The 16,494-nt window shown below is 35.5% G+C and overlaps 1 protein-coding gene across 1 annotated transcript in view; it reads left to right on the top strand.

The window, feature by feature from the left end:
• PLCL1 (phospholipase C like 1 (inactive)) overlaps window positions 1-16,494 on the top strand; it is a 385,144-nt gene that overhangs the window by 301,231 nt on the left and 67,419 nt on the right. The window contains exon 4 of the mRNA XM_082659029.1: window positions 11,457-13,931. Within this exon, the coding sequence (XP_082515155.1) occupies window positions 11,511-13,931 (2,421 nt within the window). The 5' untranslated portion in view covers window positions 11,457-11,510. The remainder of the gene's footprint in view (window positions 1-11,456; window positions 13,932-16,494) is intronic.

Genomic DNA, 16,494 nt, shown 5'->3' with positions numbered 1-16,494 from the left:
GGATTTAGACTACAAATGAATTGTATTTTAGGTTTCAATAGAATTATACTTTTATAAAATTGACATTTAATCTTCATGTCCCGAGTCACACACATTTACAAGATGTTTTTATAAAGTAAATTTATTGTTTTTAAATCTCTTGTAAGATTTTTTTCTCTTAATGAGAAACCTAAACATGTTTATTTCTATATAGTACAATGGCACTGATTCTATCTCTAAGAAATACCACTGATAGTTATATATTTTATATTTACTCCAATTGGAATATATAAATGATGTATATAGTCTGAAATCTTGTCCCTAACAAATGTTGCACAGAAAATCATGAATTCCTGGAATTTGACCATTTTTCAAATTCTATTTCATTAATTCATCTTTATGCTCTGTAGCAAGGCTGACTATAACCTTATTTCCACTTAAGCTAATATAACTCTGAATGATTTTCTTTTTTAAAATTGAGATTTAATTGACACATAACATGGTATTTGTTTTAGGTGTACAACATAATGATCTGATATATTTATATATTGTGACATAATTACCAGAATAAGTTTAGTTAACATCTATCACCACACATATTTAAAATTTGTTTTTCTTGTGTTGAGAACTTTTAAGATCTACTCTCCTAGAAACTTTCAAATTCTACATGATTTTATTTTTATAAATCACATCTGTTTCTGAAACTCAGCTCCAATAACACCCTATGATAACAAATGGTAGAACTTACATAGTGTTGAAACATATTGGGCATTTCCTTTTCAGTTTTAAATATGTTTTTTGCAAATCTAGATGACTGGAGAATACGTTTAAATTCCAAAGTGACTGAAATCAATGTAGATAATATGTTGGTGCCTCATATTTGATGGTAAATATTATAAAAATTGAAAAGTCAAAATGAAGCAGAAACTATTCTGTGAACTGGTTATTTAGCACACAAAGGAAAATGCAAACATTTTTCAGGAACATTTTTGACATGAACTATATTTAATAATGTTCCATTCCTATTGATATTTTAATTTTTCAGATAATGTAGTTTAAGTAAATGTGCAACTTAGTTGGAATGAAAAAAAATTATGCATAGGTTTAAATGCCTCCCTAATCATGTATCAATTTCTGATGGATGCCCTAATTAAGTGTTGATTATACAGTTATACCTACGAAATAATTAGGGCATTCTATTTAATCTCTACAACAATACACTGAAAGAGATGTGTTAGCAAGATAGGTATTAAAAGCATACATTGGGACTTCCCTGACGGTCCAGTGGTTAAGACTTCATCTTCCAATGCATGGGGTGTGGGTTCGATCCTTGGTCGGGGAGCTGAGATCCCACATGCCTCACCGCCAAAAAGCCAAAACATAAAATGGAAGCAATATTGTAACAAATTCAATAAAGACTTTAAAAATGGTCTACATCAAAAAAAAATCTTAAAAAAAATAAAAGCATACATTTACATATTCTTCATTACAGACTTTCTTTTTATAGGGACCATGACATGTTGCCTTCTATAAAGAGCACCTCTGATTAATCCTCACACCAGAAACAACAAAGTAGGCTCTGGCATAAGTTCAGCCAGGATTCCTGAGCCTGCTGTGTAGGGAGTCTTGTGATGAAGGACAGAATCATATCTCAGTCTCCAGGCCCACTTGGTTCTTGGCACCTCTGCTGAGAGTTGCACAGGCTACTGATAAATTTTAAATGTAGTGTTTTTGAGTGTGAGGTGGACATCTGTCTTAGGGGAATAGGATTGATAGCAGCATGTCATTCTTCAGAAGCCACTGAATAATTGTCAGATGACCTTTATTTGTGTCCACTTCATTTTGTTCATATTGGTGCTGCTAAGACACAGTACTGTACCATATTCTCCTGGGACTTACAATAAGCAAAACCATGCATTTCATGTAGCAACTGGATTAGTTGAAAACATCATGTTTTTGACTAGAAAAATGGGAGTGTTGATGTACCTTGTACCACTACTGTATACAAAGTAGTGGACTGTGAAGGATGCAAGAGGAGATTGGTGAGATTTAAGTGAGAAACAAGCCTTTCCCAAAAAGGCAGTTGGCACTATAAAGGAACATCTATGCTCGTGGACTTGCGGGGAAATAAGAGTTGAAAATAGAAAGTCCATCAGTTAGTGAGGTTTCACAATAAACAATAGCAGGGTTTGTGCCCTCATTCTGTGGGCAAAACAGAAACGGCAAGAATCAATGGCACAATGGAATGATCGGACGTCTGGAGACACGGGCTTCCAAAGTCAATATCGACCTGGTTTCCTCTGTGGCCAGATCTCCTCACCTATATGGACTTAATTTCTGTACAGGTGAAAAAAATTCCAAACAGGTGAATAGTCTTTGATTTTACCTATGAGCATTGATCTGCAATGAAAGGTCAGAGATTTTTCATTAGGTTTATGATGTTGCCTCTTGAATGAATCACAGGGATGAAGGTATATAGAAAAAAGTTCAAGCAGTGGTAATCCTTCACCTTTAGTCCACTGTTATTGAACAAACATCATAAATAACATTTAAAATATATAAATCAGGATATAGCGTTCCTAAAATTGTGAGCCAGAAAGGATACTTTGGTATGATTTACTGTTATTGTTACCATTCCTTTGAGTTGGTTTCTTCCCAGTTGTGTTAAAAATTTCAAACCAAAGCCTTTTTAGCCTGTGCCACTCATTATGCTCTAGAGAATAAAGAAGCCTCTTGTTGCAAAATGAAACTGATAGAATGTGCCTCTTTAATCTTGATTTTGCTATTCCAGTTATTTTAGGAGGCATTATAAAAACGTTAACCTATTGAAAATCCAGTACTATTGTTGTTAATAATGTGCTTTGCAGTCTATTAGCAGTTACTATGAGAACCTGGCAACAGGACTTTGGTGTGACTAAACCCACTGATGTCATCTTCTGGGTTCCTGCAGCAAACTCTTACTAGCCACACTGTTAGTGGCAAGGTCTTTCTAGAACATCTGGGAATAATGGAGTCACAGGTAGGGCTATGTAATTTAAGATTTTTTCTCATGGCATAAAATTACAGTGTAGCTCCATGTGAAAACCATATTTGTTTTCTTGTTAAGTGGCAATAATTTAAAAATTATTTTAACTAAGACCTTTATAGATTTTGAACATTTCAAAGCTTAATTTTTTTCTTGTCCAATTTTAAGTATCTAGATAAATGCCCTAGTGATAAAGCTGTAACTTAACTGTACTTAATTACCAGTACTCCCTTTTAAATATCACCTCACCAGCTCTTGTGCCCCTTTGTGGTTTTGGTTCTCAAACATCCTCAATGTTATTTAAAGCTGTTTTTATTTATTTAGAAGCATTCGTTATATGCTTTGTTTGATTTATTAAATTTGAAGATTTTGTCATTATTCTACTTACAAATTTCATCGGTTATAAAAACCTGTGTGTGATGGAAAGAAAGCATTTATTCCAGGTGCCATTAGTGTTGGGACTAATAATTTTTAAAGCACTAATCACTGGGATGGTGTCTAGCACATAGTATGTGTTCAGTTAATCTTTGCATAAGTGAATGCTGTCTTTTGAACTAATGCATGGAACATGCATGATGAGAATTATACTTGCAGAAAAACCCTAACTGGGTAGAAACCATACAGCAGAAGAACTTGAGATAACCACTTTTATTTACAGTAATGTCTTAATGAATTCTAATGAGTGAATGATCGCAGTGAGATATAGCACAGCAGAAAGCTTCCTCCGTTAAACAAAACAAATCAAAGGTACTAAGAACCCACGCTGAAATAGACTCTTTCTACATTTTATTCCATCTTTGCCTTTAGAAAATCAACAATTTTTGTTTTCAAGTGAGGAGGGTCATTTAAGAGATGTCATTTAAAAGAATGTTTAGAGGGTCTCCGGCTTCCTATAATTCAGTGAATTTCATAACACAGCCGTGGTATGTACACAGTGGAGTAGGTTTCCTAAAGGGGATGGCTTTAGTGCATTTTATTAAATGGATCACCTTTTATAAATTAAATGTAACGTTAAATACAGACATAAAACTTAATTTGGCGAGAGATATGTGCGTGAATAACTTCACACATTGCCTTTAATGAATCCTCTTGAATTATAAGATGGTGTAGAGAATGAACACTTACTTTATGGATAAGAAAATTCAGCTTCTTACCAACTAGGCTTAGTGAGAGCCACCAGGGAGAGCCCGTGGTTCACAGAGCTTGGGTCAGGCTTCAGCCACTTCTCAGCAATGCCCATCAGGACCTCCACCCCCACTGTCCCACACAGTGACATCAGGTGGGTCACATGGTGCCCATCATAAGTAAGTGACATCACCTGTTTGTGACGTTGCATTAAGTAATTTGAGTTTACTGTGAGAGAATAACTTTGGAAATTTCAATGTGAAAAAAACGGTGTAATTCTACAGTTGCAACCTTCCCTTACTTGAAACTTGAAGGCAACAGATGTAGTGACGATACCACCATCCCCAACTCCTGGAGTTTTGTGGGAAGAGTTAGGCCTTGTGTCGGGGGCTGGGTTTTTTCCAGAGTGCCTGACTGCCAGGTACGGTTGTGGATTTGGGCATAGACGCATTGGACACGATACTTTAAATATAGGTATATATGACACACATTATGCACATCTAATGTATACATTAGACTTGGATTCCATTCCTTGAGCTATCACCAATATAAGTCAATAAAGCCAGCATTGTGAGGGTAGCCTTCTCTTGGCCTATCACTCTCAGTCTCTGCCTGTTGTTTCCTTCTCATCTGGGGCCTCTCTACCCCTCACTTATTATACTGTAGTTACCTTGACCATCTTTCCCACCAAAGGACTTTTGTACCTGCTCTTCCGCTTTCCTGGAACCCTTTGCTCTCAACTCTTTTCAGGCTGCAGTTTGGCTCTCACCCCTGTCACCATCCTCACCATTTTGAAGGCAACATAAGACATTCTCTTATTAAAGTTACCAGTAAATATCTTGATGACTGAATCCAATAAGCCACTTTAACATCTTATTTTCTAACACTTGCTCCTTCAAATCTGTTCCTTGGTTCCTGTGAGATTCACACCCCTGGTTCTCTTACCCCTTAGCCTTTTTTTCCCTTTGGGTCTTCTCCTCTGCCCAGCCTCTTCACCTAGGTGGCCCATACTCATCTATAATCCACCATAACCCGAAGTAAACCTACTTCATTTTCAACTTTACCTCTCCTTGTATTTCCTCTCTTTTAGCAATATTTCCGTTCACATCTCATTCAAATCAGAAACCTAGGAGTCATCCTAGACTGAATCAAGAACTTCTGATCTTACCTCCAATTTCTTGATACTTCACACTTCTCACCCTTCCTTTTATTAGCTATTTACCTCAGGCCATCACCATCTCTTTCCTTTGATGCTGCTTACCTACTGCACCATCTTCAGTTTTGTCCATATCACATCCTTCTAGTGCGCATCCAAAGTGATCTATTTAAGATAAAAGTCAGACTTTATCAGTTTCTTCAAAACTCTTAAATGTGCTAGTTCTTAGCATGAAGTAGGTACCTATCATTGTTTGTTGAATGAATGAATGAAGAATGGAGACCAAAGGCCTCTCAGCATCCACTGTTGGGGCTCATTTGGGTCCTAGATTATATTGTCTACAATCCTTTGAAGGTTTCATGTATCAACTAAACCTTTTCTGAATTTTGCTTGGAAGTTCATAAAACCAGAATGAATATTATTAGTATAGAGTTATAGTTCACAGGTTGTCTATAAGAAAAAGATAGGCTCCTTATGGTGAAAATAAGATTTATGTGCTATATTTTTGCTTGCCTTTTAGTTATAGTCTATTAAATTTTTATGCGGAGACTTTCTTAAGAGAACTATTCAAAAATAAATGTTCCCCCCCCCTTTTACTAAAAAAGAAAAGCAAATGTCACTTTAGTGTATCTGCATTTCTGTAGCTGGATTTCTGTATTATGAAATAAGTTTCTTTCTAATCACAGTTTTACACCTGCTGTTTTGATTGCCATTCTAAACGTTTTTGTAAATTTGTTCTGTTTTAACAAAGAATCGTCATTCAGTTAATAACAACTTACCAAAAAAAAAAAAAAAAAACCATGGAAGGAATACATTATATTACAATTAGATGTTTAAACATGCTTATCAGGTCAGAGGTAGGGAAACCTGGGTATGTTTCCTTTACTCTTAAGGTTTTGTACAGTGCTTCAATATGTTCTTTTTTTGTGGTAAAATAGGCATAACATAAAGTTTACCATTTTAACCATTTTTAAGTGTATAGTTCTATGGCATTGGGTACATTCACATTTTTGTGCTGCTTTAGTACACTTTTTTTGAAATTATTATATTGAAATAATTCATTATTGAGACTCAAAACTGTGCTTTCATTGAAGAAGCAGAGTTCTCTCTGGGGCTTATGAGTGTGTTCTGATGAAAAATGATTTCGTTTGCTGAGTTTTGTTAAGAAACTTGCAGCATATCTTATCTTGTTAGGCTCAGAGAGCAAATGCCAATGGGAACTTATGGAAACAGGTTTATTAATTCGATTTATCTGAACATTTTCCCCCAAATTTAGTTTAATAAAACATGTTTAGGGAGCTATAAAGCCTTTACTCTTGTGTGGGAATCTCATGTGATCATGACTGGTACCCTACTCCTAAGAGTGTATAAGCAACAGTATTGTAGAAAATAATGAAAAATTAAAAAAAAACTAGAACAACATTTGACCATTTTCCCCTAATATTTTGAAATTATTCTTAAGATTAGACATCAACCCTTATATCAGGAGGTTAGATAGAAATTATCTTTGATATGCATATATTAGAAACAGTGTTCATAGACAAATCAATGTCTTGTACTGTTTTAGTAAAAGACTAAAACATTTGTCTGTTGCTTTGCCAGTTTATGAGACTCTTCTTGGTTCTGATGATTAAATCCTTCGTGTAGAGTATTGATTAATTTAAGAAGACAGTAGATCCAAATGTAAGGTCTTATCTGGAAATGTTCAGAGAACATATAAACACACTTTGGTTTATTTATTATATAACTTGATTAAATGTGATCCCTTCTTGTGAAATTATAATTTGGAAACTTAAACACAAAACGTTAGGAGATAGAAAAAATGGAGCTCAACGCCTGACGAATTTTTGGACCCCACTAGAATATTAGGCTAAGCTTTAATTTAGGGGATAGAGGCATCACAATGTGCTGTTCATACTTTTTATTTTGTAAGCTGCTCTAAGAAAAAATTTTGGGGGGAGGAGGAATTTGTACTCTAGCCTCTTCTTTTCATTCCAGAGTGAGGAAATTTAGCTTTGAAATAAATGTCAAGTTCTCATACCTTATAATAATCTCCTTATAATAATGACCTTATGGTCATTGGAGTCAATTCAATCATCTCATGAGCTAGAAACTGGCAAGAGCACACCGGAACTAAAAACAAACTTTGGTTTCTCTTGGAAAGTGCCAGAAGTACCTGTCTTCCTAATATATAGATAACTGCAATGGATTTGCTCTTTTTTCATCATCAAATTTTTTTTGGTGTGTTTATCAACAGGAAGATCTATAACCAGTACTTTAATTTTCTTCAGTTGGAGATACCCCCAGTCTGTTTATTAGAATAGTACTCCTTTCCCACCATCAATCTGCTAAGATCATCTTGAGGGAACTACAGAGGGGTGTAGGGCTCAGCAAAGAGGCCTTGGTGGTGAAGAAGCTCAGAAAGAGATTTGGAGTAGCCTGTCATCCCCGTCCACTCTAACACAGTTTCCATCTCCCCTTCTGCCAACTTTTCAGAGCTAATGCATAGCTTCACCATTGAAAGAACAGACGTAGAGAAACATCAGAGTCCTGAAACTTTTCCGGCATATTTTGAATATAAATAATCTTGGCTCTAGTCAACAGCAAACTATTTGTTCATATGTACTATGGCTCTCTCTCTATCTTATATATATAAAGTATATATATTTGCTCATTTGGGGGCTTGTAATAACTTTGGATTTTGTCCTTTGTGAGACGACAACCTAAAGATTGTTATCTTTTCCACTGGTTCCGAGTTTTAAAGCATTTTAGGTTAAGTTTTATAATCATGTAAAAGTTGCATGTCAAGGCAAGAAATAAGCATTACAAGGCAGGTGGATTCTTTTGTAGGGTAGATATAAAACATTTATTTCTTGAAGACTTATCTTACTAGGAGAGAAAGTCTTGATATGAGGCAATATCACCACAAAGAAGAGAGGCTTATAAGAGAAAGCTATTCTGACAGCAGTAGTTTTGCTCTCAAAAAATAGTGGCTGAAGTCAAGATTGGCACTTAGACCATGGAGAAGGATGGTATAATACCATGCATAGGGTAGAGGAAATATATACATGCATTCGGAGGAACACTGATTTCCCATTTAAGCTTTGTTATACACTATTAGAGGTTTTATAATTCTGTTGACAATCATCTTATTTGGAATATGATCTGCTTATATAAAAATAATATTTAATGTGAAAGCTCTCAATAGTCTAGTGAAACAGTAGCTTTAAAAGCTGAGTCACAGTCTAATTTACCATCACAATTCACAGTTTCCTTCAGTATTTTACTTGTTAGATTAATCCCATCTCAGCAATACCTTTAGGTTCTTGCCTTGATGATGTGGAAAAATACACACAAACATCTGATATTTCTGAGCATGTGGGCTGTGACAAATTTAAATGTGTTCTAATAGTGCATCTGCATATACACAGCTGAAGATTTATGGTTGTTTTTTAACTTAAAGATGAGGAAATTGACCACTGTGGGATAATTAAAAATAACAACTCTCTGGGAAAGCAGGGGCTAAGTTCTTAAATGCCAGGGCACCAAGAGACAATATCCTCTAATCTAAATTGAGTAATTTATATCTTTGTCACTTGAAGATCAGACATATATTTGAGTTAATGAATCACCCCACCTACATCCCATAACTAAAGCAAATTTTGTTTCTTTTTCACAGGCAAGGTTTCAGTCAATTGAATAATAAATCATCCTGCCTTTTTCTGAATCATAAGATAGGGAGACTCTTACAGGCAAGACCACAATTAAATGATACCCTAGAAGAGAGATTCTAACCTGTTTTAAAAGAATGCCTGAAGGAAACAGCCTAGATTACTTTGGCTACACTTTTCAGTGTTTAAAATAGTAATATCATATGGCTGTTTTTAAACATTTTCAGTTTTTCACTGAAGATCTGTCTTAAATGCTCATAGGTCAGGAATGAATCAACTTCTGGATAACCCCCAATATCCTGGTCGGTGCCTACTGAAAGCCCTACAGAGACCAGGTGTATGATGAAATGTTCCTCTCCCTTCAAAAAGATTAACCTTACAAAGAATATTCATGAACATTTTCTCTTTTGAGTCTCACAGTAATGCTCTATTATATATAATGATTATTAGTTCCTACTTAAAAGCAGAAATTAAGATTCAGAGAGGCTAAGTAACTTACCCAAGGTCACTAGTGAGTGGAGTAATACCAACTGGAGACTAGTTATTTCTACCCTAAGGACCATGCCCTTTGCTCTCTATACTTTGCTGCCTCTTTGATATGCTTTATAAAATTGGGCACTTTAAACATGCACTAAGGTACTTTTAGGAAATTTGTTCCTGGGAGAATTATCTGAATTGATAATATGATTGGGAGCATTGTTAATTTGAGTCTATGGTCTGAACAGAAGAAAGTGTAAAGAAAAATCCAGTTTTAAGTGGCATTGTTCAGATATTCAGTGCAAATGAATTGGGAGTGAGAGACACAGTGGATGGTCCAGAACTAAGATGAAATACATCGTCTTATGATTATGAGTGTCCAGAGGACTGGACCTGAAATTTAGAAAAGACAATAGGTGAAAAGACCTAGACACACCCAAGACGGAAATAGCCACAAGAAATTCACCTGCTTAAAATACACTAATCTGCGCAGATGAAGTTTGATGCCCTGTTGTTCAGGGAAGGGCTAAGTGGGCTGAGGAAATTGGGACTCTGTGAGACTAAGAATCAAGGACACTTACAGAAATGGGTAAAAGGTAAGATGCAAGTGTTCCCTGTGAAATCTTATGGCAAAAGGCTTTGAAATTTAATTCACATTGGAAGAACCTCAAAAATTAGTTGAGCCATTCATATTTCTGTTTGGTTTTACACAGTGGCTGCTAATAGCATTATACTGAAATGTAGGTGTGAATCTCATAATGTTCATTTATTTTTATTTTTTTATTGAAATATAGTTGATTTACAATGTCTTAGTTTCTGGTGTACAGAAAAGTGATTCAGATATATATTACATATATTATTATATATATATTCTTTTTCATAATGATTTATTACAGGAGATTGAATATAGTTCCCTGTGCTATACAGTAGGACCTTGTTGTTTATCTATTTTGTATATGGTAGTTTGTATCTGTTAATCCCAAACTCTTAATTTATCCCTCTCCCATTCCCTTTCCCCTTTGGTAATCATAAGTTTGTTTTCTACATCTGTGAATCTGTTTCTGTTTTGTAAATAGGTTCATTTGTATCATATTTTAGATTCCACATATAAGGCATATCATATGGTATTTGTCTTTCTCTTTCTGACTTACTTCACTTAGTATGATAATCTCTAGGTCCATCCATGTTGCTACAAATGGCATCATTTCATTCTTTTTTATGGCTGAGTAATATTCCATTGTATACATATCACTTCTTCTGTTTATGGACACTTAGGTTGCTACTGTGTCTTGGCTATTGTAAATAGTGCTGCTATGAACATTGGGGTGCATGTATCTTTTCAAATTAGAGTTTTCATCTTTTGCTGGATCCTATGGCAACTCTATCATAAATGTTCATTTAAATTGTTTACCTGTGTCTGAAAAATTGCTCAGGTGAGAGTCATTTGTCTATTGTTAGCTCTCAATCTGACTTTCAAGTTGCCTTTATTCTTCAAAATAATTTGAGGAAAAAAAGTGATTTTTTTTTTTTTTAGTTAAGCTATATTGTAAGCCCTTTTTGATGTAATGCATGTTAAGGTAAAAATCTTTTATTTGAACTAGTTTTAAGTATAAAAATTAAACTGTTGCAAAGTGTAAATGAGAGAAACATTTTAAAGAAATCCAGCTTTATTTCTTCCATATATCTATAGGGACATGAGCAAGGTTGTCAAAATACCAAGAGGTAGAGGATCTTAGGAAATCTACTTTAATGAACAAATAAGAGTGATTTGTAGTTAACTTAATACTTGATTTTATTTCAAAGAACACACAGGTGTTGGAAAAATAAGTTTCTTTCCTGAACTTAATAGTATCAATTTTCTTGGCAATTTCTCTTTTCTGAAACAGTGAAAAGGTAAAATTTAGGCTAGCTCCTGTCCAAATAATCGTAATAGCTGAATGGAGTCTGAGGCGCTCATAGAGTGTTATTGAATTTGTCTATTTTCTTAAGGAAATTGACTCATTATTTTCAAATTGCTTTACAGGATCCTGCAAACCAAAAATGTGGTGGAAGAAAGAAAACCGTGTCTTTCAGCAGCATGCCATCAGAAAAGAAAATCAGTAGTGCGAGCGACTGCATCAGCTTCATGCAAGCTGGCTGTGAACTGAAGAAAGTACGGCCAAATTCTCGCATTTACAACCGTTTTTTCACTCTGGACACAGACCTCCAAGCTCTTCGCTGGGAACCTTCCAAGAAAGACCTTGAGAAAGCTAAGCTTGATATTTCTGCCATAAAAGAGATCCGACTGGGGAAGAACACAGAAACATTTAGAAACAATGGCCTTGCTGACCAGATTTGTGAGGACTGTGCCTTTTCCATACTCCACGGGGAAAACTACGAGTCTCTGGACCTAGTTGCCAATTCAGCAGATGTAGCAAACATCTGGGTGTCAGGGTTACGGTATCTGGTTTCTCGAAGTAAGCAACCCCTTGATTTTATGGAGGGCAACCAGAACACACCAAGGTTTATGTGGCTGAAAAAGGTGTTTGAAGCAGCAGATATCGATGGGAATGGGATTATGTTGGAAGACACCTCTGTAGAGTTAATAAAACAACTCAACCCTACCCTAAAGGAATCCAAGATCAGGTTGAAGTTTAAAGAAATCCAGAAGAGCAAAGAAAAGCTAACCACCCGAGTGACCGAAGAGGAGTTCTGTGAAGCTTTTTGTGAACTTTGCACCAGGCCAGAAGTGTATTTCTTACTTGTACAGATATCTAAAAACAAAGAGTATTTGGATGCCAATGATCTCATGCTTTTTTTAGAAGCTGAGCAAGGAGTCACCCATATCACCGAGGACATGTGCTTGGACATCATTCGGAGATATGAGCTTTCTGAAGAGGGACGTCAGAAAGGGTTTCTTGCAATTGATGGCTTTACCCAGTATTTGCTGTCACCAGAATGTGACATTTTTGATCCTGAACAAAAAAAGGTTGCCCAAGATATGACCCAGCCATTATCTCACTATTACATCAACGCCTCTCACAACACCTATCTCATAGAAGACCAGTTCAGGGGGCCGGCTGACATTAACGGATATGTTAGAGCTTTGAAAATGGGCTGTCGAAGCATTGAACTTGATGTAAATGATGGTTCAGACAATGAACCAATCCTTTGTAATCGAAATAACATGACAACACACCTTTCCTTTCGAAGCGTCATAGAGGTGATAAATAAATTTGCCTTTGTGGCTTCTGAGTACCCACTCATTCTTTGCTTGGGGAATCACTGCTCCCTACCCCAGCAGAAGGTAATGGTTCAACAGATGAAAAAGGTCTTTGGCAGTAAACTCTATACTGAAGCACCTTTGCCGTCGGAATCCTACCTCCCATCACCAGAAAAATTAAAAAGAATGATCATTGTGAAAGGAAAGAAATTGCCTTCTGATCCAGATGTTTTAGAAGGAGAAGTTACAGACGAAGATGAAGAAGCTGAAATGTCTCGAAGGATGTCAGTAGATTACAACGGTGAGCAGAAACAAATCTTGCTGTGTAGGGAGCTCTCTGACTTGGTGTCTATCTGTAAATCTGTTCAGTACAGGGATTTTGAACTATCTATGAAAAGCCAAAACTATTGGGAGATTTGTTCATTTAGTGAAACAGAGGCCAGCCGAATTGCAAATGAATACCCAGAGGATTTTGTAAATTATAATAAGAAGTTCTTATCACGAATCTATCCAAATGCCATGAGAATCGATTCCAGTAACTTGAATCCACAGGACTTTTGGAATTGTGGCTGTCAGATTGTGGCAATGAATTTCCAGACTCCGGGTCCAATGATGGACCTTCACACAGGCTGGTTTCTTCAAAATGGAGGATGTGGTTATGTTCTAAGGCCATCTATCATGCGAGATGAAGTTTCTTACTTCAGTGCAAATACAAAGGGCATTGTACCTGGGGTGTCTCCTCTAGTGCTTCATATTAAGATCATCAGTGGTCAGAACTTCCCAAAGCCCAAGGGAGCTTGTGCCAAAGGGGATGTCATAGATCCCTACGTGTGTATAGAGATACATGGAATTCCAGCCGACTGTTCAGAACAAAGAACTAAAACTGTACAGCAAAACAGTGATAATCCTATTTTTGATGAGACATTTGAGTTTCAAGTGAACCTGCCTGAGCTGGCCATGATCCGTTTTGTGGTTCTCGATGACGACTACATTGGGGATGAATTTATAGGGCAATATACAATACCGTTTGAATGTTTGCAGCCTGGATATCGGCATGTTCCCCTCCGCTCCTTTGTGGGTGACATCATGGAGCACGTGACTCTTTTTGTCCACATAGCAATAACTAATAGAAGTGGAGGAGGAAAGCCACAGAAGCGCAGCCTTTCAGTGAGAATGGGGAAGAAAGTTCGGGAGTATACCATGCTCAGGAATATCGGTCTTAAAACAATAGACGACATCTTTAAGCTAGCAGTTCATCCCTTACGAGAAGCCATAGATGTGAGAGAAAATATGCAGGTAGGAAAAATCCCATACTGTCCTCCCTTACCCCTGAGTCTTCTGACCCCTCACTCACCAGTGAACACTGTGTTTTACTAATGATCTGATTCCTCAAAAAATTATCACAGAGGATGTGTAACCCCATGTACTGCTGAATTGCCTGTGATAAAACAGATATTTAAAAAATAATTTATTGGGGTATAGTTGATTTACAATGTTGTGTTAGTTTCTGCTGTACAGCAAAGTGAATCTGTTATACATATACATATATCCACTCTTTTTTAGATTCTTTTCCCATACAGGCCATTACAGAGTATTGAGTCGAGTTCCCTGTGCTATACAGTAGTTATTTATTTATTTTTTTTATATATAAGTTATTTATTTTATTTTATATATAGTAGTGTGTATGTGTCAATCCCAATTGACACATACAGTTGGGAGTTATTTATTTTATATATAGTAGTGTGTATGTGTCAATAAGTTATTTATTTTATAAGTTATTTATTTTATATATAGTAGTGTGTATGTGTCAATCCCAATCTTCCAATTTATCCCTCCCCCCACCCAGTAACTGTAAGTTTATTTTCTACATCTGTAACTTTATTTCTGTAAAACAGATATATTTTATGTTTCTAATGGTGAATGCTATGTTAAATCTGGCCTGAAATCTGGCCTGAACTAAGCCAGCTAATGGAGTATAAATGTAGCAAAATGCTTTATATATCCATTAAATGTTCCTAGTACAAAACTAAATTGATATATGGGAATGTGTATATGAAACAGCGTGAAAAGAATAGAATATAAAATATTATATGTGCATGTAACATACAAAATTTTATATATACAAACACATGCATACTAATTATAAGTATACATGTAAAATATTTGCAGATAAGGGTATTTGAAGTCATATAAAACAAATGTAATGCCTATTAGATGATGTCTTAGTTGTTTGTGCACAACAATAATAAATTACCCTCCACGAAACAAAGAAGACTAATAAACAAACACAACATTCAGCACTTGAACTTGTTGAAAACTATTTAGTCTTCTCTTAGAAATGTGCTTTAATTGAAAGGACATGGATTCTGGATTAAACTCTATCCCTGTGTGATCTTGAGCAAATTATTTCAGATATCTGGCCATCAGTTTTCTCCTCATAAGGTAAGAAAAATAGTAATAATTACATCACAGGATTATTATGAGAATTAAATGAGAGTGTATGTAAATTACCCAGCCTTAGCATGTAGGAATTCAGTGTCAGTTTTCTTGCCTTCATTAATGCTTATAATCAGAGATGGCTGCAAACTTTTTTCTTCAAGACTATTTAATATGCTTATTCTAGGCTCATGTTACTAAGAAACAATCAAACGGCAAATGCTTGCTTAGTTCCTGCAATGTGCAAGAAGATGTTGTTTGGCAGAAGCAGTAGGAGTCTATGTATGAGAGCAAAACAGGAGAGGAATATTTTTCAATGTACTTTATCTGTTCCTTTAACTAACATTTTTATAGTAACCTTCACCAAAAATCCCTACATTCAAAATAGAAAACAAGCTTGAAGAGGTTAAGTAATTTTCCCAATATTGCATTTAATAAATAGGAATATTGAGCTTTAAATCCAGAATTAACCACCACCAAAACCCAATGATCATTCATGGTTTTTAGTCATGTGATGCTGAACGCCAAACCATGACTTGGTGAAAACTTTATTTTTACATTATTTCACAGAGGAATCCTGGAATGGGTTTAAAATCAATTTTAAATCACCAAAATGGTAGAAAATACTATATTATATAAACCACATACAAATACTTAGATTGTAAATGTATAACTTGTGGTGGGTTGCCTTGGCTGCTGTTTTAAAATTAGGCTCCAAATGTCAGCATTATCTACCTGACTTTTTCTGACATAATTCTATAACTATTATAAACCCCTATGTTAGATTAGTTATAAGTCATTTCTACACCTGACTTTATATATTTGAAGTAGATTTTATGTAGTTCTATATAATTCTTGGAATATGTCCTTTGCATGTATTACGTGTTTAAAATACATAATAAGGAGAGTTGGCTATAGATAAAATTTTTCCAGTTAGTACTGATAATTTATCTCACCTCAAATTTCTTTTGGTTTGGGATTATTTAGAGCCTAATTACTAGAAAAATGAATACCATCATTGTCACTAAATTCATGAGACACACATTAGGTTAGGTATTGTTCATTGTTAGTAGGCATAATTTCTATTTCAAATGAATCTTTTAAACGCCTGTCACATGGACAAATGTAGCTTTACGTGAAATGTGTTTTATTATGTGTGTCTGTCAGGTGCATTTCTGGTGAGATGACAAAGGAATACCACTGATGGTTATGTGAAAGGAGTATGATGAGTAATAGCAGCCTTCTACCTTGAGGGGAAAAACTCAAAGAAGATGCACTCCAATGAACAACCACTGACATGCTTTTATGATTATCATGATACAAATTTAACAAGATATTCATGATCAGCCAATATTAATTTGTGTGCATTGTCCAGAACATTTCAGATATTCCAGAATATTCCACAGCCCTGCTTTGAAAAGCA

This window comes from Grampus griseus (genome assembly GCF_964374135.1).
Source record: "Grampus griseus genome assembly, chromosome: 7".
NCBI lineage: Eukaryota > Metazoa > Chordata > Mammalia > Artiodactyla > Delphinidae > Grampus > Grampus griseus.
The sequence above is the reverse complement of the archived record's forward strand: the minus strand, read 5'-3'. Positions and strand labels throughout refer to the sequence as shown.